Raw genomic sequence first — 26724 nt, forward strand, 5'->3', positions numbered from 1 at the left:
ATCGTGTTGAGAAAGATTGTGAGCTCTGTAAAAATAGTATATTAAACATTGTTGTGATTGTATGTTTTGGATTTTATGGATTGTTTTTTTTTTACTTACCCTCTATATTTGTCGTGGTTAGTGTGGAGAAAAATAAGGTACTCACATGAAATCCTGTGCTCGGCGAGTTTCGCACGTATCTATGCCCACATCGTAAACACCTCCCAAAAATTCAAACACCTACCAAAATAAAATACTAAGTCAAACAAAACGCTGCATTTAGTTTGCTAACGTTTTATTTTGAACAAGTGTTTTCAACCGGGTTCGGTACGTAAGCATTAGGTTTTCAGAAAAAGAAGGCCAAAACAGATTAACCATTATTCCTTAACTGTTGATCAGATTCCGATTTTCGCATAAATTAATGATTAAGATTAACAATTAATTGGTATACAGTACACGTAGACTTATGACTTTTAAAACCCCTTGAAAATGGTTCTAGGAATATAGCCTAGGTTTATTATTTTCAAATTTAATTTAATTTACAATTTTAATTTAAGCATAAAACAGGCAATGAATATCGTAAACAGTTTCCATAGTACGATGCAAATGGATTATTTTAATATCGAATTTCCTATCTGCAAGTTTCTTGTAGATTTCAAAAGTGTGATGACGATTTAAATTGTATACAACACAAATCAAAATGACTTCATCGCAAAATCCATCCGCCTTTCATAAAGTGTAATCTATTGGATTTGGAGTCCAAATTTCATAGTCCACTGCGTAAATAGTCTGCTAGGAAGGAGACGGGGTGATTGAATCTTCTGGAGCTTAAACGCATCATGGTAAAACCGGTCGAGGGGAACCGCTTTCTGTGATTCGGATGATGAGTTACATTCTGTCCAAGTCAATAAGTGGGTTTATTTTCTTATTGGAATTTATAATCAAAATAATCTAGTATGTTTCATAAATAGAATATTGTATAGCCTACATTAATATATTGTTTAACAATACGAGAAGCTTATGTTTGTATCTACTCGAATTCAGTTGTTTTTAAATGTATTTTTGTATATTGAAATTCTGACGCCATCAATCCCTTATTGGGTAAAAGATGAAGACATGGTAATAAGGTAATAATAAGCTAGTTAAGTGTGTAGTTAGCGTTTCGGAGTCGGTGCAAGAGAGACAGGTTCAATTCCCGGCACATCTACAAAACTTTAATGGGTTTGGACAGCTTTCCCTAAAATGTGTTTGAACTGACCTTTAACTTCAATTTGATATGCGGAAATTAAATCAAAGATACGTCTAATAACACTTAAAACATATATTTACTTTCCGTAAGTTTAATAACACGTACAATGCATATCAAGAAGTTATTTAATTTATATGCCAATTGCGTAGATATGAGCGAAAGAAACCCATTCGTAAGTCTAGTTTCAGGCACACAGCTTTTACAATTATTATCAACCAAGAGTATATGAATTTTGGACGAGGTTTGAAAAGATCCTAAAATTTGGCAAGTCGAATGATAGTCAAAGAGATTAACTAAGTTATTCAAAGAAAAGAGTTGTTTGGGGTTTGATTTTAAAATGTTAACTATAATTTCAATTAGAAAGTAGCACATAGAGTTAAATTAGAATTCAATTTGAGAAGTTCCTTTATACATTCCTTTGCATGCCTAATAACTCTTTTGTGTAACGTAAGGCGTTTGTTTACACTTACATTTTCCTATTTCTAAAAAGCTTGTGTATGGCTAAAGTCAGGCCATTTAAAATATATTATGTAATTAAAATTTATGTTGTGTCATCGTATAATGCAATGCAACAGGGAAAGACAATTACTTTTGATTTGTGTAGCCTACATTAGATAAAAATACTTAAATAAGGAAATACAATTGCTAAGCTATTTACGTAGACAATTTTGGTCATTTATGTAATCTATTTATTATAGAATTATAAATTGCGATATACTGACTAATTTTGACTATTATATCAATCAATCAGTGAAATCAATTTTTTAAGAAAGGACGCCGCTAGGCGATAGTCTATTTAACTTGTAGTGCTTAAAAGTATGAGTAACATTTTGCGCTTCATTTTGTGTGTCAGCTAAAGTGCAATAGTGTAGCAACTAAGAGTTTGTATTTATTTAGCACTACCATGTACATAGGGATGAAGCAACGTCGTGCACCAATTCCTCAATCTTTCACATTATCTGTTGGAAAGAGATTTTCAAAAGGACTACTGCTGCAAGTAAATTTAGGCATACTCTCTCAATAGTTATGAAAAAATACCATTATTACATTTTAATCTTTTAACAATTCGAATATGATTGAAACATAGTTCATTTTTGTATCGTAGGCACTTCCAGTTTAATAAAAAAATAAATTTTAGCGAATTTTCCATATAGGGAATAAGCTATTACCGTAGTACTCTTGGTACGACCTGGACCCGGGACCGATTTACTTTTTCGTTTTGAGGTCCCTAGAGGCCAAAAACACCATCCGTTCAAATTCATATATATATATTGAACTTCAAACACACAAACAAAGAAACAAACAAACACACAAACTTTCACATTTATAATATTAGTAAAATATATATATTTATATATGTGTCCGTTAGCGCGATAACTCGAGAAAAAATCATCCGATTTTGATGAAATTTTGTATAAACGTGTAAACCTACGTTTATTCGAACGAGTTCGCGAACCAGCATGATCGGACTATGGGAACAGGGGTTTATGGGTGGTTTTATGGGGTAAAAATTGCTTTTTCCTATTTTTGACCCTAAAAACTTAAAATTTAGCATTTTCTTTCCAAACCATTTTGTAGAGCTTAAAAAACAAATAATTTAGTATATTGAAGCGTTATTATGCGCCTAATACGGAGAAATTAAAAAAAAACTGTAATATTAAAATGCCCATGTTATTCTTACGGAGAATAAGTAAACTGTTGTAGTTTGCTAGTTTATGAACGTATTTTGATCAAATTTGGAAAATGCATTAATTTCATACTAAACTATTAACATTTTACTAAAAACACCTTTTTTACCCTCCCTGTTGCAGCAACCTAAGTACTCGTTAAAATAATGTTATTTAAATAGGGCTTTATTTCGTTAAAACTAAAACATTTCAAAAACTAAACAAGTCATGAACAATGATTTATTGATAACTGAATGTACAACGGGTTGACGTCAAATTCCTATTCAACGTAGTCCATACAGAAGTCTCTAAGTGCCTATATAGACTCGAAGTTACCGGACATAGGGCTTAATAAGGTTCTGTTAACCAACTTCCTCCATTTAGCCGTTATAGCGAAGCTCTTTGAACCAACTACTATATTAACTTACAGCAGTGGCTTTGCATTAGCATTGCATAGCATAGCATTGCAAAGCTGTAAGGTCCTTAAATTAATCCTTTGCAATTTTCCCCTAGTAAATCTTACTTGTAATTTAATCACACGTCAAATATTTAGAATCTTTGTAACAAAGCTTGGTTTTTAAACTGTTATATTCTAGCTGTTATTTTCATTCAACTGTTATATTCATTCGTCTATTGGGTCTGATAATTATTGGAGTGTCCAATCGAAATCGATCACCACTTACCATCTGTTTTTATATTTACCGTCTTGTGAGTAACAGTATAAGCGTAAGTATATGTTTTAAGTGTTATACGACGTTTCTTTTATTTACTTTCCGTAAACTGTTCTGGCAGGTGATCAATCATGTTCAAGTCTTCTTCAGCCAATACTTTGTGAAGCTCATTAGGAAAATATCTTCTCCTAAGCTCTCCTTCTAGGTTTTAATACTTAAGTACCTTCACATAATTTAACTATCGGTCAATAATATTGGTTAAGCCTTATAAAGTTACAATAATAATCATTGTAGATGTCAGCCTCCCGATTGCCAAAATGATAATAAAAAAGGTGTAAAAACATGCTATTAGGCAATCCAATCTTGTTGCAAATGCAACTAGTTTCAGCTCATATGTGGAGCCATCATCAGGACGTATTATTTTTTTATATGAAGACCGTCATATTTAACACGAAAATAAATAAATGTTTAAACACGACACACATTTTTAATATTGATCAAACCTATATACATTTACACATACCTCGTAAGCAATTAAAACATATTTAGGTTATAAAAGGATCTTATATTAATTTTAGTTTTTGAGTGGACCTCTGTTTTAATATTGAACTTCAAAAGGTTCTTTTTATAAAGGTAGCTTGACCCGTCTCGGCAATCTCATCAAGTTATTAATAGACTTTAGCTAACAAGTTTAATAACTTTTACCACGGTTGTGCAGTTTATAATAGTAAATATTGTACTTTTAGGTAAAATATTTAGTAGCGTAAAATACCTTCTTACATGGTCAGTTTTGTCTCTTATGATTTTGTCGTATTTCTGGTTCACGAATATGTTTTTTACGTAATCCATATAATTTTAAATTTCAGATTAAGCAAATTAGGGTTATTTTAACAGAATAGTCTATCAGGCCTAATTTATCTAATAATTTCCTCTATTTAGCTATTTTATATATGTCTAATGAGGATAGATTAAAAAAAAAACATTTACCATTTTGAGTGTCTTTATTAATAGTAAACAATATACAGTGTGTTTTTTAAACATATATCAATAACAACTACCATGAGAACCTTTTCAACAACAAAAACAGCTCATGATGCTCAGGATCCCCTGTTTTCTTTACTTTATTGCCGATCAGCTAGTTTGCATAGTTTAGGTTTTATATTAATTTTAGTGTTTTTGGGTAATTTATTGTAAGTTAATATGGTTTTGCATGCTCAATAATAGACCTTGCAAGAATGTAAAGTTGAGACTTATTCACAATAAATTCACAATAACACTAAAACTCATAGATAACTGCAACAATGCTAATCAGCTGATTTACAACAAAATAAGGAATCCAGGGATGCCAAAATGTGAGCTTGTTTTTTCCAGAAGTGTCTTATATTTGCGTTGCGTTTAAAAACACCATGCATTATGCGTTAATTCAATATATTTCTTATTGTAGGATATTTAAACCACAATAGTTTAGTCGAAGTTACATTTTGAACTTTAAAGAATAGAAATCAAATAAAGCATTATAAGTTATTGAAAAATAAATCAAAGTAAGTATAATCGTTTATATCAAGTAAGTTTACGTAAAAGTGTTTTTATCAGCTTATTTTTAAGTTGATAACTAAGTTTTATCATCTTTAATTATTTTTTATATTTACTAAATCTTCAAACTTTAATGGTTTATTTACCTTACGATGGATTATTCTTCATTACCAATACTACCACAATAATCCTTAGGATGTAGGCTTTGGTTCATTAGTTTAATTGATTGGACCTGTGGTTCACCCCACAGATTGTATCAATGTTGCTAAAATGTTCTGACATTGATTCATAATAAGTAAATACTTTAATTTGTGTTTGAACATAATTACTTGTGTATATTATAAAAATAGAATTTCTTAAAGCGATAATTATTAGTAATAAAAGCAATTCAGTAGGCTATTTTTTTAAATAACTCATAAGAGTGGTTAATTTAACTATACCAAAAATCCTCTCAAATTTTATGAAAATCGTTTTTATACACCCTTAGAAGATTCATAGTGGATTTGAAACTAGTTTTTTTACCATTTTAAAGTGTAAATATGCATATACACTTGGAAGGAGTAATGGAACTGCTTTTATAAGAAATCTTTGTTTTTTGTATTTTTAATTTCTATTTGGACTTTTAATTTGAATTTATTTACAATTATAAAACGTTTTAATTTTTCACTACAGTTAACATGAATATATATAATTTGACACATCATTTACCTTAAAACAACCATTAGTCATTAGATTTTTAATCAATATCGATTGTAATTGTTGTATTTCCTTAAAACGATGCAATGCTAAATAAAAATATACCTACCAACATACAAGCTACGTTATTAGGCTATTAATGTAAGTAAACAACTGACTAAAAAGATTATAACGCCTACGTTGAAAATGTGAAAGTTAACGTAGGTTTTTTCGCTACACTATTGTGAACTCATCTGTTTTCGTTATTTGTTTATCACCTGTGTAAATTCATCATTACATTGCTCATGACGCACAAAAAGGTTTACTATGCAAAATGTTACTACTATTTTCATTTATTTCCGACAAAACTAACAAACATGTAATTGTTTTATCAACTGTTTTAGTTTGCAACAACCAAAAATATTAAATTTTAGCTTTAGAAGGCCCAACCGGAGAAATGCTATTTGTTTTTAAATGTTCCTAATTGCAAAAAATAAATACTCTAATAGTTTTAATTAAAAAATAATTAGTCATTACAGTGTAGCGAAAGGTAGCTTCAGAAACGAGTCAAAGTGGGTAATTAAATATCCTCGACCATATTTAAATCTCGCACTTCAAACATTGGTCTCATATTTAATTATTTACTTTCTACTCTTGTAAGAAATATAACTTACCATTACAAAATTATTTTTCTACCATGTTTTGACAGGGCTTATCGTAGGATAGACATTTGACAATCATTTAAAAAGATTGACAGTTAAAATTGTCGTGAAATTAAATTATTACATTACAAAATTTTTAAACTGTTTTCTGCAACAAACACTTAATGAATAACAAAGTAAGATTCTTGCCACTACAAATGTTTGTCTGATACTTACCATAATGGTAAGCATAACTAGAATAATTCTAGGTACAGGTCAGTCTACAGGTAGTTTCCCATGTCGAATTAATGTTTTTTTTTTCAAATTTCAAACGGAATACCATACCATTTGTAGTGAAATTTATCTAAATATATATATATATATATATATATATATATATATATATTTATATATTTGAAGTAAAAAAAGGTAAAATCTGACGGAGACATGAGGCAAATTTACTCTTTTATAAAGTCAGTCGGTTCCCGATTGTGACGTTTAAAATATGTTAATGGGTTTAAGCCAAGACGTCTCCTTGCTGGGTTGAAGATAAACTTCTTCTTTGATTGAAAACTCGATTTACAAACAAGTTAGAAGTAGTGAGAACAATCAGTTCCACAAAGAGATGCATTCGTGAGTCTTAAATTTGCGAACAGTTCTTTTTGTGAAGTAAAGCATTTCTTCATAGCGTAAAATCCATTCAGCCTGCACTTAAAATAGATATTTGGTTTATGATATGTTTTTATTTATATAATTACCTAGCTCATAACTTTAAAAATGTATGTGAATCAGCTATATAAAATGCAGGGAAGTTCATCAAGAAAACTGTACAAAATATTTTCGTTGAATTAATATGAAAGATATTTTTTTTATCGTATTGTGTTCTTTGTAAACTAACCAAATTCTGTCAATATTCTGAAAAACATACGTAGCGTTACCTAATGCAGGTGGCGACTACGAACCATGTAGGATTTTAAGAATTATTACGATAGATTTACCACAATGTTAGTTAGGGGTGTTATTGTCCACACTGGTGTCAGATGATTGACAACATCATGATTTTAATGGAAATCAGTCCATTACAAAACTACGTCAGAGACGGAAACTCATAGTCGTACATCGCATGGAGACTTTTGCTGTAAAATATCTTTTTTAAACATTTAATTAGTACGTTTTCTTTCAAAGCGAACTATTGAGTGTATTACACTCTTGTCCTACAACAGTCGTAAATACCCCCACCAGCAAACCCGCAGAATAAGCGAATTTCCCATTTACCTTGTTGGATCTTTACAAAGTTTTCCCTTAAAATTGCCATATTCATGCCCTGTTGAAATAACATTGTTAACTGTATGATTACATAGGTTTGCTGCAACAGAAAGAAAAATTTCTTTTGGTAAAATATTAATAGTATAGTCTGAAATAAAAAAAAAAACTGCCTAATAAGATCGCCATATATCCCTAAACAAGCAAACCACACCGGTTTATTTATTTACCTAAAAAGATTTAATCTTTTTGTACATTTTATCTTGACAACGCTCCAACATACTAAATTATTTGTGCTTTCTCCGACCAATAAAATAGTTTGAAAAGAAATTGAAACATATTATGTTTTGTAGGTAAAAACTGGAAACCCCATTTTCATTCTATAAAAGTTTGTTCCCATAGTCCAATCATGCTGGTTCTGGAATTGGTTTGAATAAAGTTAGCTTTACACGTTTGCACCGAATTTCATTAAAATCTGATGTTTTATTTGAGTTATTTGCTAACGGACATGTTGGTCTCTAGGGACCTCAAAATGAAAAAGCAAATCGATCCCAAATCAAGTCAATCAAGTCAAAGACACCTTCGGTTATAGCTTATTCCCTTAACCTGGGAAATTCCCTAAAACGCTATCATGTATGACTGATAGATAGCACGGAACAACGACTGTGTTTTTCGCATTTCTTAAGGTCACGGCCTGGTTGAAAGGTGATATCGGTACAAATTGGCAATCCGCTACGACGTTCTATGATCGAAATGTTATCGTTGACTTCTCGGAAAATAAGATTGGGCTTACATAAAATAACTCAGCCACCGGCAATTGTAAACATCCATTCCAACATTTCAAGCTTTGTGTTACACTGCCTGGGTTTGATACGTGTGCAAAGTATTGTGTAGACCTACAACACGACGTCTGTCGTCAAAATAGTGTAAAATAACATTCCAAGAAACTCTGTTTAGTAACACAATACTTACGAAATAAAGAAAATTCTTCTCTTCAAAACCCCCTTTTGTATTTTTTGTTCGATATATCGAAAGTATTTATGACAATAGCATCAAAGCACATTTGTTCAAACCTTTGACACGGATCTAGATATTGTTTAGGAGCCTATTTTTTTACGGAGTTTGGTTTTAGGTCAAGAATTTTGACGCTTTTATACATACATTTCTGTGCGAAAACAAAGTTAATTTTATTTGATTTAGTTGTTATATTTTGTTACATTGATAGTTTTATCCATGTTTACAAAACACGTAAGGTGTTAATAACAAACTAAACATAGGCTGATTATATTCAGCTGGTGTCTATAAACACTCATTACCGTACAGTAGGCAGAAACCAGCTGTTTTCCAAAATAAGTCCATTTAATAGATTTTTTGGAAAAATTGTATTACTATATAGACCTGTTGTGTGCGTAATTAAATTCCATTCGACCAAGCAAGCGGAAAACAGCTGTTTCCCGGACTAACTCTACGCATGGAAAATCTTTTAAACCCGGATAGTCAAGCGTAAAGTATTTTTACTGCGTGTATAATTCACTCCTGAAGTAAAAATGTTAATTATTCTTCTGGAACTCTAATCCTACCCGTTATATCATTTAAAGGTTAGATGTAAAGTTAATTGAGTGGCAGGGATTATAAAACAATGTAATTGGAATGCTTAGTTTTGGCGACTAATCTTCCAAGTGACAAAGTCAGATGATGGATGACACTGGCTCCATCATTATCATGATTATTGGTTAATCAATAATGGCTTTCCTCACACATTAATCAGTTTACTTTTGTGTGCTTCAATATGACATACTTCCATGCTATGCAATATATTATACAGGGTGTCCCGGAACACTCTTCCAATATTTTAGGGCATTGTTCCTGAGTAAGAAATATATCTAAATATAATATTTAAATTGTGCGCAAGTCTATATTTACTCACACAGCCGCCATTTTGTTTTTTCACTAATTTTTTTTAAGTGGTGCAGGGTATATTTCAATTGTATATTTTAAGATAAACCCTCGGGGACGAAATATTTTTGTCTTCTAGGTTATTGTTTATAAGAAAACTCTCACTCTCTTATTAATTTCCCCAGCTCACGGAGTACATTATGGGAGCTTCCCATGTGTCAATCAAAACCAAATGTAGTTGAATATAGAATGTACATTAAATAAATATATCGATATATATCACATCAATCATAAATGTGTATGTATATTGAACCAACCATGGAATCACATCTTAAAAGACTATCAAAACTGATTTATATCTTGATAATACGATTTAATATGGCTCTTTTTGCTTCTGCAAGACAACACCGTCAGTGTTCCTTGCACTTCCATCGAGGTTTTCAACGTGGTTTTCCTGTAGCTCAAGAATGTGAGAACTTTTTGTTGAAGACCTCAACTTATTTATGCTCCCTAGGAATTGCTTTAATCGCGAAGTTAGAATATTAACTTTAATTTCCAAAATATGTTTAGTTTCCCCCTGTAAATTCTGCCGTATGTTAAAATAAATTAGAGTAGTATGTTTGGTTCTGTTGTTTTTGTGTATGTTAAAATACTTTTAAATTTTTGTCTCTGGGGGTGCCTGGGGATTGGTATGACTGTTTGAAATCGACTGGTTCATTACATTCGTTTATTGTGTTTAAGATAGATCTTGGGTCAACATTTTATTATTGTAAGTAGGTGTATTTTCAAAAAATATTTGGTGAGAAGACATAATATTGTGAAACTGAATCTTTAGTAATGTTGCTCTTACGAGCATTTGAAAGAAGTAACTAGTTTACAGTTCATTTGATTGAGACTGTAAAGCATCAGGGCTAACGTGTTTGTCCCTTTACACTCATGTTTATAGTTACATTTACAAGAATTGACACAATCATTGGTTTAAGATATTACAGAATTCTTTGCTGGTAACTTAAGATAGTAGAACCCCTCATATCCGGCCACCACGGGACCAACCCCTGGCCAGATAAACCAAACTACTATTAAAATGACTTCTTAATAATAATATGTAATCAATATATGCAGTCAAAAGTATCACTCAAGTCTGTTCTGATATTATTTTCAGAAGAATAAACATATTTGTACGAAGGGAAAAAATTATTTGTAGGTTAAAGCTGTTAAATACAAGTAATATGATTCCATGTAATAATAGCTATTAAATAATAATTAAGGGAGGTTAAAATGACAATAAATTGGCCTTGATCAGTAGGACTTAAATGGTACATCCCTTTCTACTCAACTTTCTTATCCATTTTATATAATACCAAAATTGATTAATGTACCGTGATAAACCCTCTTTGGAAATAAATAACCAACTGATCAGAGGTTAGGGCTACTAGCTCAACTAGGTATAGTGACTAAGTAAAATGCATAAACAAACAGATAAATAGTGAGAACGCTCAAGTTGCAAAGATTAGTGCTTGCATCTACACGTCTGCAGTTGTGAGAAACACATTTTGATATTGGATTCCTGGAAGGGGCCGGATAAACAGAGGACCAGTAAAACCAAGGGCGGATATCAGGGTTCTACTGTAACCTCTCATAGTTCGTGATGGTTGACTTTCACCACATTTATCTTTACTATTACAAATATTATATTTTAAATCCTCTAATGAAAAAATAGTTGTAATTGATTTGTTTTCATTCCAGGCGTTCGTGTTTCACGTGGAGAACCACCCAAATGTCACATGGTATCACCAATGTGTTCATTTCGGCGCCTTCTCCTCTCCGACCCATGAGCTGGCTTACTTCTTCTTCGGCATGATTATGATGTACGGCCTGCCACTACTGGTTATCATATTCTCCTACGCATCAATCCTAGGAGAGATCTACCGTCGCTCTAGGGAACCTGGAGGTATGATAGACTGTAGTAAATTAAACTCCATATTGTTAGTCCCTGAACTGTGGTTGCTGTCGATCACATGTTATTTGATTAGAACACGGGAACATGTCGCAACAATCGTGGCATCTTCAGCGTGTTAATGTGAAGTTCTACGAAGGCATTATGGCCTATTTAAAGTTGACAATTATTAGTTAGATTTATTTAGTAACATTTATTGCATGTAAAGTAAACATTACATTTTTGAGCCTGTTTTCACTGTATTTGATTTTGGTGATTTTTTTAATGCGCTGGACGTATAATACCTGATTTTAAGTAGGTTTTTTAATCTGTGTTAATCATATGCTAACAATACCAAAGTAAAAGCAATCGCTGATAAATATTTTGTTTAATTTGCTCTTATAATTTCAACATTGGTTAAATGAAATTAAACAAATGATAAATAGCCTTCCGTCTAAATAAACTCGCTTATAATAGGATTTAACTAATTTAAAAATTGTTTACAGATGATCGATTAGTTTAATAGAATATAAGGCATTTATAAAGCCCCTTTCATGCACCTATGGCTGCCACAGAGTGGTTCTTTAAGTACATTGACAAAAAAAAGGGTTTTAAGCACTGCGGCTGCAATATAAAATATATAATTTAAAGTGGCGACCGCATGTGTATAAAGGGCCTTATCTGACTGAGCTGATAAAATGTGCAGGTATGGTTTCACCTTTCAATGTTGATATGTCACAGCCAGAGGGGCGGTAAAGCTGTGGAACTCAATTGATCACACTATTGGGAGTACTGAGGTGCGCTACCTAAAAAATAAAGCTTTCATTAAACTTGCTAAACGGAAGGGTATTTTACCCCTAACCTCTTTTCCCTCTTTTTGTTATTTACTATTTAATATTTAGGAGCCCTTTAGGTCACTAATTATTTAAAATAATATAAAATATATGTTAATTTACTGCAATACAGCAAAAGGTTTAGAAGCTATGCCAGTCTCTCCCCCACCAAGCAGTAATCTCTACATTATTTTACCTCAAACTTTGTCGTGTATAAGTAGAGGAAGCTTATTATGCGTAATACTGCTATTGTCTGTAGACTTAGAAATTTACACTTGATGTCTTTTAATACCTTGGGAGTTGTACTGCGTTGCTAACATGGTAACAACAAGAAGTGCTACAACGCTTGCTTGGGCTTTGTTTCGACTCTCCTTACCTTAATAATTCTGAAATTATTTAATTGAATTAAAATAAAAAGATTTGAGTTGTCGTTCGCCTTTCGGTATTTGGGGTTTGAGTATGTCCTTTAAACATGGATTCAAAAAACTACACGATTTCTTAATAGTTATCAAAATATTGTTATGTATTGCAACTACTAGTATTTCATAAGTTATAGCTAGACAAAAAGCAAAAATAAACAAACCAACACAGTCCTCAATACATCAAAAGTTAGGCGAATTATTATAACATTCATTAACATTTATGAACGCGTTATGTATACGATAATGTAATGTTGGTGAATAATTACATCCTTTCACTTATTCTTAGGACTCTGGCAACAGCAATCATTTCGTATATTATTCGTTTATGAAATTATATCAACCGTTACTGGAGGAACAAGAAAAATCCGTGGACAAATATAGTGTTATGCAGTTGTAAATTACAAGCGTGGAAATTCGTATTGTACTCAGATGAGTTCCATAAATGATGAAAAGATTAATTTATTAATGACTTGTGCAAATCAAATATGATAGTCCATGTTTTATCAATCCAAAAGCGGCAATGCATGATTTACGCTTGAATACAGTTGGCTTGTACAAGTATACTTCCACATTGAGTACCAAATATTTATTCTATCATATCATAAAGAAGAGATCTAATTATTAAAATAGTCATCGAAATATGATTAGAAAATATACTTATTGTATGCCCACATGTTCACTTATGCACGCAAAAGGTCAAAAATCATTTGAATATCAGAATTTAATTTAATGTAAAAACATTCTTAAAATGCTATCCAGATTACGTTAAAAATAGGACAAAATTATTCTATCTCCATTTATAATCTATTTTATGAATATTTGAGTATAAAGAGCTATAGAAACGTTTATTACATTCTAAGGATATTTCAATCAAAGGAATGGAATAGTTCAAGGAAACTGCATTGTAGCATTTGTGCAAAGGTCACTCCCTTTCTTTTATGAAAACATAATTACATTATTGTAGTTTTAATGGAAGAAAGTGCCTTTCTCGCTTATACTTTTCCCAATCAAAATTGCATCATGTTTTGAAAATATAATTTTCTTCTACGAGTACATTTTTATACCCGATGCACCAAGGTGGTCTTATCTGTCACTACTTAGGTATTAAGTTTTAAGTCTATTTCTTAAGGGATTCGAAAGTTATGGATAAATTTGTGAAAATCAAGCAACAGAAAACCAGCAATTTTAGACCAATGTTTTTCATATGATGTTTTTAAAGCCTCCAGAGAGCTTTTTTACACCCTGTATAGTATATTTTTTATGCAATGGGATTGCGACAGTATATAAGAGACATTTGATATCACCGCATTTAAAAAACTGTCCTTTTTTTATTTGTTTGCAAATGCTTTAATTGAACATAGCGCCAAAACTACCAGCGAGAATCTAATGATCCTTTTTCTTTTCAATCCTCAATTTGAAAATAAATAATACCCTCCCTCCGCCTTCTCCAACAAATCTCTTTTAAGAAAATGAGGATTAATCGTTCACACAAAACTCTGCCTTTCATTACAAGACAACTCGATGTATCAAAATTAACGCCTCACAGGCCAAATCTCTCTGGGTAAATGATATTGTAAGACATGTTTAAACGGTTTTAATACTTTATAATTTACAAGAGTGTTAACTACAGTTTGGTTTTGGCTGGGGTTTAAACAAATTTTGCTTATTTAAATTTTAAAAACATTGAATCACATTTTTTTTTCTTTTATGTAAATCTAAAAAGTGTTTTGATTGATTGCTAAATCAAATATCTAACTATGTTCGATAACACAATTCTAAGACCGTCGTGAAGTTAGCGGCTCTTTTCATCGGCGCTTTTTCGGATAGTAATAGATATGGGTTGGTACGCCTGTGGGCACCACAAACGTGTTTTGCAGGGATGTCGGAAACGCAATTCAATGACAATACGGTGCGAAATGATGTTTTTACATTTATATAATGTCAATTATACATTGATAAAACGTGTATACAAGTTAAAACTAATTAATTGGCGTATTTTAAAAGGCATATTTGAGACCGTACTGTACATTATACGTAGCTATGGTTTATCATAACGTGATCAATTAAAACTCCGAACATAAAAAAGTGCATAATCTTTTTCCTAAGCCCATCACACCACCTTTAAGCTATTATAATGGTAATATACAATGTGTAGAATACTCAGTATAAATATGATTGAGGCAGTCCCCTAAATTACGAAGTTATATGCCAAAGTTAATGTGATGGACTTAGGAAAAAGATTGTGCACTTTTTCCTGACGCAAATTCCTATCAGCCATATAGATTTTGCCTTATAGCTTCGTAATTCACTGGACTGCCTCAATCATATTTATACTGAGTATTCTACACATTGTACATTACCATTAGAATACATCAAAGTTGATATGATGGACTTAGGAAAAAGATTGTGCACTTTTTCCTGATGCGAGTTTCTATCAACTATATACATTTTGCCATATAACTTGGTAATTTAGGGGACTGCCCCAATCATACTCATACTGATTATTCTACACATTGTATATTACCATTAGAATACCTAAAAGTTGATTTGATGGCCTTAGGAAAAAGATTTTGCACTTTTTCCCGACGCAAATTCCTATCAACCATAAAGATTATGCACTTTTTTATGTTCGGAGTTTTAATTGATCGCGTTATGTTAAGCCATAGCTACGTATAATGTACAGTACGGTCTCAAATATGCCTTTAAAAATACACCAATTATTAGTTTTAACGTGTATACACGTTTTATCAAGGTATAATTGACATTATATAAATGTAAAAACATCATTTCGCACCGTATTGTCATTGAATTGCGTTTCCGACATCCCTGCAAAACACGTTTGTCGTTTGTGGTGCCCACAGGCGTACCAACCCATATCTATTACTATCCGAAAAAGCGCCGATGAAAAGAGCCGCTAACTTCACGACGGTATTCTAAGGCAACCGGCAAATGTTGCTCGGTTATTATCTAAATACGTTTGCTAACACAGATCTTGTATTTCATTAGGGTGGAATGTATTGTTATGGATTTATTTATCGGCAGTTCTCGTTCTTTTTATTCATAGCAAAAAAAAATCAAACTGTGTTAAAATGTTTATTTTCATTGCTGAAAACTGTCATAAAAAGTTTAAGCAATATATCTAGTTTAGTTACAATATACAGAATATTAAAATTACTTGTATCGTTTTTTATGCAAACTAGTTTTATTGATTCATGACAGTTTTAGCTTTATACTTAAAATCTTATATCAGTACCATATGTTGTATTTTCTGTAAAACTTTGGATTAACATTATATACATGTGATTTTAAATATGCGACAAACAATTGGCAATAATTAAAAAAAAAATATTATGGCGGGATTAAATTGATTGATTTCTTTCGCATAAAATACACTGCATAGTATCCACAATACACATCTGCAAATGCTCTGCACAACCATAGACTAAGGAAACAAAATTAATAAGACTTAGTTTCCTTAGTCAATGGCACAACGCAGTAAAATATTTCGCCCGATATTGTATACAAAGAGTTATTGAGGAAACTCGAAATAAAGCTGGAATAGCTTAAACAAATACAAACGTAGAAATCCATTGTTATCGTAAACGGACAGTATGCCTTGTTGAATAATAACTTTTCTATAGCTTACGTGTTGCAATTCGTTAAACTTTATATTTGCATTCAGTTTGATTATTTTTTACACTACGTTTGGTAATTTTAAAATAACAATCACAGAATATAATAACGTATATAGCTTCAGCATGATCAACTAATTGTAAAGTGTGTAGTCTGTTGACACGATATAACATATACAGCGGTTTATTGTTTATTTTATGATTTGTATATAAATTTGTAAACTACCAACATACCACAACACCTGCAAACTACGGCATGCACAAACGCTTCTTTCAACTCGATTTTAGGTTCAGAGTTAAATACGTACTCAACCCCACTAAAAATATTTCTCTTAATGAATACTTGAATTTGCTGCTGAAAGAATAAAAAAAACTGTTTGTATAACCATTTAAAAGCATACTACGTAGTATAAAACCCTCAACTTCATGAAAATATCTCGTTTAACAAGACATTATTAAAATTATAATAAATTGTGGGATAACAAATGTTGCGTTTTGCAATCTTTGAAACAGTTAACAACATAATAATTTCCACAACCATAATATTATTTATTGTAAATTAATTTGTAAATTTAGTGTATAGTTTTATTATTTTAAGATAAATATAAATAACATTTTATTCATAAAATTTGTTTGGATTGTGATGTTTTATTATAGAACTACGATCACATATTTAACATTCGACATAAGCTGGATTTTAATTAATTTGAAACGTGGCTTTTCTTAATTAAACTAATGCCAAAGCCACTTCGTTAAGATGTTAAGACTTTACTAGTCTAGATAATTGAATGGACGTTTTGAGTAAAACAACAACTTGTTTTCTCTAGTTTCTGCAAGAGCTGAGACTACTGATTAAACATGCATTAATTCTTTGATAAATAACCAATCTCAAGTTTAAAGGAAATGACTAAAGTGTGTATTTTATCATTCAAAAAAGATCTACCATTTAATAAATATCTATCTTATTACTTAAATTCACACTACTATTATCCTACTAATATTATAAATGAGAAAGTTTGGATGTATGGATGTATGGATGTATGGATGTATGTTTGTGACAAGTGAACGCGAAAAATACTGGTCGGATTGGGCTGAAATTTGGCATGATGATAGCTCACATTCCCGATTAACATATAGGCATATTCTTATTTCAAAAATCCTTTCGGGCTCCGCCCCAGTGGCTCTGAAGTTTCCCATGTTAACCTTATGAGAAATGGAATTATTGAATCTTAACAGCTGTTTCAATTAAACAAGTTGGTTCTGTTCTATGATGTTCAATAGCATTAAAGTTACAAGGATTACCAACAGGGTGCAGCACTATTATTTCTTTTACATTTATGACAACAGCTAATTTGCAACCAAAAGGTGAGTGAGCGTAGCGAACGAACTTCAACCTGGAGGCGAGTTAGCGTAGCGAACGAGCTAACCTGAAGGCAAGTGAGCGCAGCGAACGAGCTCCAACCTAAAGGTGAGTGAGCGTAGCGAACAAACTTCAACCAGGACGTGATTGAGCCATGCGAACGAGATAATCTTGAAAATTAAGAAGTTAAACGGGGCAAAGCCCGCGGGTTACAGCTAGTTTTATCATAAAAAATAATTTACATCTATTGATGATATCGAGACTGTGTTATGAAAACTTTGAAGTAGCAGGTAAACATAAACATAAACTCATACTTTTCTTCAATGTAGAAAATTAAGACACTCGCCTGATTATGTCTGTGTGTGGGGGGGGGTTGCCTGTATGTGTGTGTGTGTTTGGGGGGGGGGGTTGCCTGTATGTGTGTGTGTGTTTTGTGAATGTATTCCAAGCTACATACCTGTGGTCCAAGTTTTATTATACTCTTTGCAAGTAAAGTTATATGAACATTAAATTTTCAATGTAAATTTAATAAAATAATAGACAAATTTTACATTTTACAAAACGGCTTAAACAATGTTGATTAAAATGTTAGTCTATTATCGTCCTTTGAAATCTTAACAAAATGTTTTTACAACGATTATGGTTCAAAGTTTGTTCAAATTTTTGTGATTTTTCATAAAATATCACAGTTGCTCCCACCTAACACACGTAATAAGGTGTTATTGACAAGCTAATAGGAGAAAGTACAAAACAAGTAAAAAAGCATGAGAAAAGACAGAAGGGAAGCAAATTTAATTAGGCTAAGTAATTATGCTCCTTTCACAATTCACTTCCATTCATTTATTACTTTTCGTTCATCTAATCTCAATCTTTCAATATTGTATCAATATCAGCATGTCAACCCTGTAAAAATGGTGTAACCGTAAAATAAATAGATTCATTAATTAATTAGTTGTTCACTTATCAAATCTTGTGATGATTGGGGGTACAAATAAAATAGACCACCACTTACTATCTTATGTAAATATTTACCCTTATGAAGTAAATAGATAGTGGTATATAAAACAGTAGAACCTTCTTCAAGAAGAACTGGTAATATTGGAATTAATATTAATTTGAAATAACAACTTCACCAATATTTCTGAATTTTTAATTTTTATGAGGCCTTTCGCCAGCTATGCTGGCATCATCAGACACATCACAAAACAGTTTTGTGATGTATTTTTGTGATGTGTCTGGATGATGCCAGCATAGCTGGCAAAAAGCCTCATAAAAATTAAAAATTCAGAAATATTGGTGAAGTTGTTATTTCAAATTAATATAGTAGAACCTTGATAACAAGACTCTCATGGGGATTGTAAAATAAGATTTGTTATCAAGGTTGACTTCTTATCGAGGTTTGTAATAACATGTGATTAACGGTAAAATAATTTTAAGGATATTTGAAAATGACACTTGTTATCAAGGGCGACTTGTTATCGAAGGCGACTTGTTATCAAGGTTCCACTGTCTGTGTTTTACGTGTTACTTAATTTTTATTACATTTATATTTTTATTCAGTTTGATAATTACTCTGATTTTTTTCTATATTCAAAACTTATATGAGTCGGACAGTTTATTTATTGCGCTATGCCATTTATTCCAAATCAATTGACCAATGTGTCGTATGTTGTTTATATTCTTCTTTTCCATTCCCTTCCACTCAAATTTATTTGTAAAATTATACATGTAGCCCCCTTTTGGAACTGCAGTGAGGCTGAGATATACGATAAACTAATGTTACTCTTGGCTCGCTCAAGATTGTAAATCCCGCAGAAACTGGGGACCAATAATTAACATTGGTGACACTAGCGCCAGTTTGTCTGAGACTCTAAGAAGCTTTTAAGCGCAACTATTTCTACAACTGCAGCATTTATATTTTCATTCCAAATTCAATTTTTGCATTATAAATGTACTAAAATACTTGATAAAACTATCACGCGAAGCAGGCATTACATTTGTATGAACTGCTTTTCAACAGGATTTTACACTTAATTATAGTGTAACGTGTGATCATTATATTTTATATTTTTCTTACCATTACAGTCGATGAACACACAAAAGATTAATATGGTTCACACTGACTTTACTTTCATAATTTAATACTTTAATCTGAAATGGTGACCATACGAATGCAGGTATATTAAGCCAAGTATGAATGGAGAAGAGTGTAGGATGAGTGCTAGCCCCGGGATGAGTGCAGGATCTTGTAGTCTTGTCGTAGTCTTGTTAACTAAAGCCGACATATTCCTTAGACACAGTTGTTAATTAATAGCCTATACAGTCAATGACAACTAAGGGACCTATAATGTATAGTGGGATCTGAACCAAATGTTTCCTTGTAATAAGGATAGTACTGCGGATAGTCGTAGTACTCACTTGTATGGATGTTAATCCACACCAGGGATTATCACATCCACATTGCATTCCGATAAATATCCACAATTCGTGACCTCCTAGTAGCTGGATGACAGGACGATGCCACCTTCCTAGTCATCATAGTTCATTTTACATGGTTTAAGCTACCCCATTTTTTTACATACGCTACAACCGACTGGAATTCAATAGGCAAAATCCACAAAAATGTGTTTTCTGCCTGAAGTATAGGAAATAACTATGTTGTGCATTTATATATTTTACCTACGACCGTTTTTTAAAGTAGCCATTTCAGTCCAGTTCTTAGAATTGAAAAGTTTCACTTTACAGCTGTTTACTTTCATATCCGCATAGTTTCATTTCATATCCGCATAGTTTTCTCATATCCAAACAGGTAACGGACCAATGAGGTTCAAGTATTGAGAGAAAATAATTAAAATTGTAATGCTTCGAACGTCAACTAATCAGCTGATCAGCTGATCAGTTGACCAATTTAATTGTTGATCCGACTTGTTCATGTTGATACTCGCGTATTCTTAATTAAGTTGGTGGAAGTCCAAAAATAAATGAAATATTTGCCGAATTGTACCTGATACAATATTATTTATGGTAAGAATGCTGCTAGCAATGTAATATTTAACGAATTTTAACAAACACGTCATTACAGGAAATCAGCTGATTATACAACAAGTCGTTGCATCACTTTCAGTGGCAATGACAATACACGAAAACATAACCTCTCTAAAAAGTTATCAGTAGTGATTGTTAGTAGTTAAATCCAGATTGATAGTAATTAAAAAACGGTCGGAGGTAAAGTAGTGTACGCAACTCGCGTTAATAGTCTTTACGACACTCGTAGAAGTTTTAAAAAAATGTTTTTTTTTGTTAAATGTTCTACTCGTGTCGTAAAGACTCACTTAACGCAATCGTTGCGTAAACTACTATTGTTTGCAATCCAAACTTAGACCGATGTTTGTTGTTATCCTCAGAGGGCTTCAGGAGGTCCAGCCTTGGGTTCCTGGGCCGTGCCAAGAGCCGGACACTGAAGATGACCATCACCATTGTGTTCGTATTCTTCGTCTGCTGGACTCCGTACTACGTCATGTGTGTGTGGTAAGATGACTATGTACCTCACATAGATATAATAAGTATTAGTCAAACAGTTATTGCCTTGAGGAAAAAAACTATCCTATATAATGTTTTGAAACTTTTATAAACAGTACTTACCCTACGATTGTTACATTTTACCCTATAGAGATTCACCATCATATAAACACCAGTCAATACTCACTATTGAAATTGAAACGGATAGATAAATTTTAAAAACTGATAAGACTGTAATAACTTTACTAAAACAGTGACACTGAGTGTACGTATTTTAAATGTAGAATCAGTTTAAGATGGGTTGAATTATGTGTTAAGCTTTGTTACTAAAATCAGTTTCGTTACTGTATTTCCCTAATACCGTTGTAAAAAAAAGTATTTTTGTGATTTTTTTGAAAAATTGTATTAAATATGCTGTTTATTTTATGACATAGTAAATCATTTGAACAAGTAGTTTATGTAATGCTACTCTTGGATGATTGCAGAAGAAGGACTGATTTTTTGTAAAGGAGTAAAAGTTTATCTAAAAAATAAAGTTGATATTTGAGATAAAAGAGGATTAAGTGACACAAGGTGATAAATTATTCGAAGGACTAGATGGGTAAAGTTGATATAAGAAGAGTTTAGAGAGAGAGAGAGAAACACTTATACAATGGTAACAATAGAACCTTTAGAATAGAACATAAGTTTTCATAATGAAAATAGAGAAACTATTTTATTTGGTTACGAACACATGATTCTAGGAAGAGAGTTGTAAGTAAAACAAGGAGCATAAAATATGCAAGTTTACTAAACAACTTTCATTATTTAGAAAAAAGAAACCAAACTATAGTGAATTTCTAAGTGAATATCTTTTAACTTAATATTGACAACCTAGCCAATGTCTTCTTGGCAGAACCAACTGGATTTCACTCATCCTAATATTGTAAATGTATCCTCTATCCCAATAACTGGATGTCTCTCATTTACTACTTTTTTTGTAAATATTTTCTCGGTGTCACCAAATGAATTCCCTTAATCAGCTATTTCACATTTCCTCTTTACACCATCAACTCAATTAAAAAATTCCACCAAACTAACTCCAAACTAACCAGTTTCAGGCACTGGTTGTTTCCAGCTACATCCATTGTTGATGTCATGTTGACTACACACTCTTGAGTAGGCCTACATTTTTGTCAAGCTAGGTTTCTTCTCGCCGTAATCTTAGATGACTCTCAACTGACATCAAGTACTGTTTCAGGCACTGGTTTTTCCCTGCCACAACCATTGCTTATGTCATGTTCTTCTTAATGTTAACTTAATATAATGACTCTCAATTGACATCAAGTACTGTTTCAGGCACTGGTTGTTCCCTGCCACAACCATTGCTTATGTCATGTTCTTCTTAATGTTAACTTAATATAATGACTCTCAATTGACATCAAGTACTGTTTCAGGCCCTGGTTTTTCTCTGCCACAACCACTGTTGATGTCATGTTGAGCACACTCTTGAGTAGGCCTACATTTTTGTCAAGCTAGGTTTCCTCTCGCCGTAATCTTAGATGACTCTCAATTGACATCAAGTACTGTTTCAGGCACTGGCTGTTCCCCGCCTCCGCCAAGGACGTGGACCAGCGCGTACAGCGAGGATTGTTCCTCTTCGCCTGCACCAACTCCTGCATGAACCCCATCGTCTACGGCGCCTTCAACATCAGGACGCGGCGGAGGACCCCCGGCCAGGTACGAGGACGAAGTGTATCCTCTACAGCTATCACATGCGCCACTGACATTCGTCTGCCTGCTTTGTCCATCAGCCTGCGCAACGTCGAGTGACCCGAGACCCAGTCGTTCGAGAAGGCTAGGGCTGACTTGGCACCTGGAGGGGTGTACACCTCCTTGGCTCGCTGTGGCTGTGATTATCATTGCCATTGTGACCACTCTATGCTCTAGAATGAACGCACATCGCGAAAGTTGTCTCTCCCTATCAGTGACTGATTAACAGTGTGTTAAATTTATATGGGTTTTTAGCTTCAAGGAGGCTTTTTCTTCGTAAGACACGTTTTTTTTCTCGGTTAGATTTGTTTAGGATAGTGTTTGTTCTGCTTTTTGTAATGAACTATCAATTATTATTTATTATCAATTATTTAAGATGGGGACGCCACTATGTGCGTATTTTATATACACCCAAATATGAGTGTAGGATGAGTGGCGCGATCTTGTAGTCTTGTTAGTAACTAAGGCCGATATGTTCCTTAGACACAGCTGTTAATTATTAGCCCATACAGCTAATGACAACTAAGGGACCTACTGTTTAGAGTGGAATCCGAACCACATTTTTTCCTTGGTATTTAATAATTGGTCTAATTATCAGGATAGTACTGCCTATAAATATCCACAATTCGTGACCTCCTAGTAGCTGGATTACAGGACGACGCCACCCGTCCCAACCACTATGCAAAGTCGAGAGCAGACATATAGCGTTTGTATGTATAATTTTCTACAATGCCATTCTTCACCTTTGCTATCATTTACTATATATACTCATGGTTAATGCTGCTGTTTTAAACACATTTTAAACATTCCATGGAAGAGTGTAGCTTTTAAAGAGTTTCCCTCTTTACAGGAGTAATTTTTGACAATGAATAAATTAATCATACTAACAAATTTGAGTTTATGTGCCATGTTATCGAGGTAACTAAGTCAACTTCTTAGATGGGGACTGTATCCCATCTACTACTACTGTAGGATTGTTAATAAGAAGTTTTATACTGATTAACGACTTCAAAGGCAGAATTCCGTGAGAGTACGCCTACGTTCTCTATCAGCTGGGGTCAGTTTTCTTTGTGAAAAATATTTTAAGCTAATTTTTAGGCGGAAGGTCCTGCAAAATGACAAAGGCTGGCAATATTTATCTGGGGTCTTCTACTAACACATCTTTAAGTCAGAACTTAGAGTGAATTTCGGGAATATTAATGTCGAAACCCAGTAAATAGAGTGAGGCAATAACATTCCACTTTAACATCCTTCTACTGTATTTATCGTACGTATTACACTCTTAGTATGCTACTTGTTCAGTGACTTTGATTCTCAAAATGTAACTAACAATTTCAATCATAAAATGGAGGGTTTTATTAAACCATTGAGTAACACTTTAAAAAACTATATAGAATGAAAGCACTACACCAAAATTACACATGATTTATATAATCCAACTTGGTAAATAACCTGAACTTAACAGACCCCATTTAGGAGAGACAAATTTTTGGCATAGCTTAAGAAAAAGCTTAAATTTACTAAATTACATTTTTACTACGGTATATCTTTTTACTATGAAGCAATAAAACTTTGGGTATATTTAAGCTAGAACTCAAGCGTGTAATGTTTACAATACAAACAAACAGTTTCAAACCGCTTTTAGCTTCTCATGTGAGAGAAACTCTGCAGAGAGTTAATTACATTTTGTTATCGGAGTTAAGATTGATCTTATGAGGAAACAAAAATAGTTTCGTAATTAAATGTTTGAATTTTAGACGTTATTGTGGGGTATTCTTGCGTATATTTTTAAATCCCTTGTTAACCAAAACCGTAAAATGAGTAGTTTAGAAGTAAAACTAATTAGATTTAAGACTATCAATCATGTTTTTGTTTTTATGAGGAAACAAATTTAGTTTAGGTTTGTATGCCACAAACCTAAAATAGATTAGCTGGTTTTACTCACGTCCATAGTAATTAATTAATAAAAAGAAATGTATAATAAACACTCATCTTGATATTAAAATAAAGTAGTTTACTAAAATGGATAAGTTGGGTTGATTTTTATTAATTAATCAGAACTATTAAGATTAACACTAACAAGTGACATCAACAGTATTTTTAATATTTATTTTTATTGTTAAGTATTTTTTAGTTGAAGACAATTAGTAAGAAAGCATTCTTGTTATTGTGAATCTTAACAGTTTTTGAAATGTGAGAAGTACACAATCCAGTTTATTTATTTATTTTAGTTTACTACTCAATACAATGTTTTTGTGATTTAGAATAGTTCATAAGGAGGAGACTTTTTATTAAATGTTAGCAATTTGAGCTGTTCATAGTAAAGTTTCAATTCGTTTTTATTTTAAGTGTTTTTATATTAGACTATGAAATATGTCGTTTAGAAATCCCATATATTTAACTTAATTGATCTTGAGAATAATGTTGTGTAGCAGTTACAAATTACTATAATTGTCATTCCTTCTATAAACTAGGAGTATAAATCACTCGGTTTTGAAAAGGATTAGATAAAAAATATGACGAAATGATCAACGGGAAGAAATATAACTAAACTTGACTATTTGACACCTAGTATGCATTTATTTAAAGTTTAACTCAATATTTACAGTATATATGTATCAAGCTTTTCAGACCAAAAAAATACATGTTTTCATGAAGTTTCCAAAAACGTACATTTAATTCATATCGATCTATTTTTAATGTTTTATTTACGAGTTTAATACTCTAGTGTTATTAGTTTTAACTCTACAAAAGACTTAACAATACCTTTTTTATACATATATTTAACAATCCTGAACGTTTGGTGCTGCTAAACTATTTTGTTAGTGGTTTAGGACGCTGCAAGGACATTTCCCATCCTATTGTCAGATCTGAAGAATCTTTTCATGAGCGGTTTTGCTGGAGTGTGCTGATTTTAATAAATAATCATCTCCTGTTGTGAGATATATTTTACAAAGTGCGCTTGATTCTTTGTTTAATAATACTAGAAGAAACCCACAGTTTCGATAGTTCGTAATAGAAATAAATACAAATACGTATTCTAAACTATAATATTTGTTATGCCCTATCTACCATCTTGATAACAAAGGTTAAGGACGTAAATATCATTTAGGAATCTATGAGTGGCTCACAAAACGATATTCTTTTTAATAGAAAAAATTGTGACAGCTAGTACGTATAGATAGAATGAATATTTCAGTAGGCCTATATAAAAGCCAATGCTATAAATTTCCAAATGGGAAAACGAAAGGAAACAAAGAGTTAATGTCTATACGCACTCCACACCGTTCATAAACATACATTAAAATTGCCTATAGCTAATACATAAGGATGATGAATCTATGTATGTTAAATCTAAGAATCCAGTTGACCTATATCATCCTGTAATTGCTGTACATATCTAGAAGTTCTGAGACAATGAAATGCAATTTCAGCCAAGCCTAGTCTTCTCGAACGGTCGTCAACAGCTGTGATTACCCACAATGCCATGCATTTCTGTTGTGATCCCAATGCACTTGCTCATTGCCATTCCTGACCAATTGTTCTTTTACATTCCTACGTTTGTAATGTATTTTAGTGTTTGTCAAAATATTTATGTAATCGCTACTGCATCCTTTTTCAGCTGACTTGCTATTGTATGTTATCAATAAATATTATTTTTACCTAGCCTGGTTGTTGTCATTTGCTTTCTGTTCC

The 26724-nt window shown here is 32.3% G+C and overlaps 2 protein-coding genes across 4 annotated transcripts in view; both read left to right on the forward strand.

The window, feature by feature from the left end:
* Nucleotides 1–26694, forward strand: part of LOC128996125 (adipokinetic hormone/corazonin-related peptide receptor variant I-like) — a 209806-nt gene extending 183112 nt beyond the window's left edge. For all 3 annotated transcript variants that reach the window (XM_054421243.1, XM_054421242.1, XM_054421244.1), the window contains 3 exons: nt 11321–11525; nt 21162–21285; nt 22851–26694. In XM_054421243.1, the coding sequence (XP_054277218.1) occupies nt 11321–11525; nt 21162–21285; nt 22851–23088 (567 nt within the window). In that variant the 3' untranslated portion in view covers nt 23089–26694. The remainder of the gene's footprint in view (nt 1–11320; nt 11526–21161; nt 21286–22850) is intronic.
* The window catches only part of LOC128996124 (dnaJ protein homolog 1-like), a 448367-nt gene that overhangs the window by 190070 nt on the left and 231573 nt on the right, over nt 1–26724 (forward strand). The window lies entirely within an intron of this gene.

Source organism: Macrosteles quadrilineatus, unplaced genomic scaffold (genome assembly GCF_028750875.1).
Source record: "Macrosteles quadrilineatus isolate MER2022 unplaced genomic scaffold, UCM_ALF_1.0 Scaffold_6__1_contigs__length_79288215, whole genome shotgun sequence".
Lineage (NCBI taxonomy): Eukaryota > Metazoa > Arthropoda > Insecta > Hemiptera > Cicadellidae > Macrosteles > Macrosteles quadrilineatus.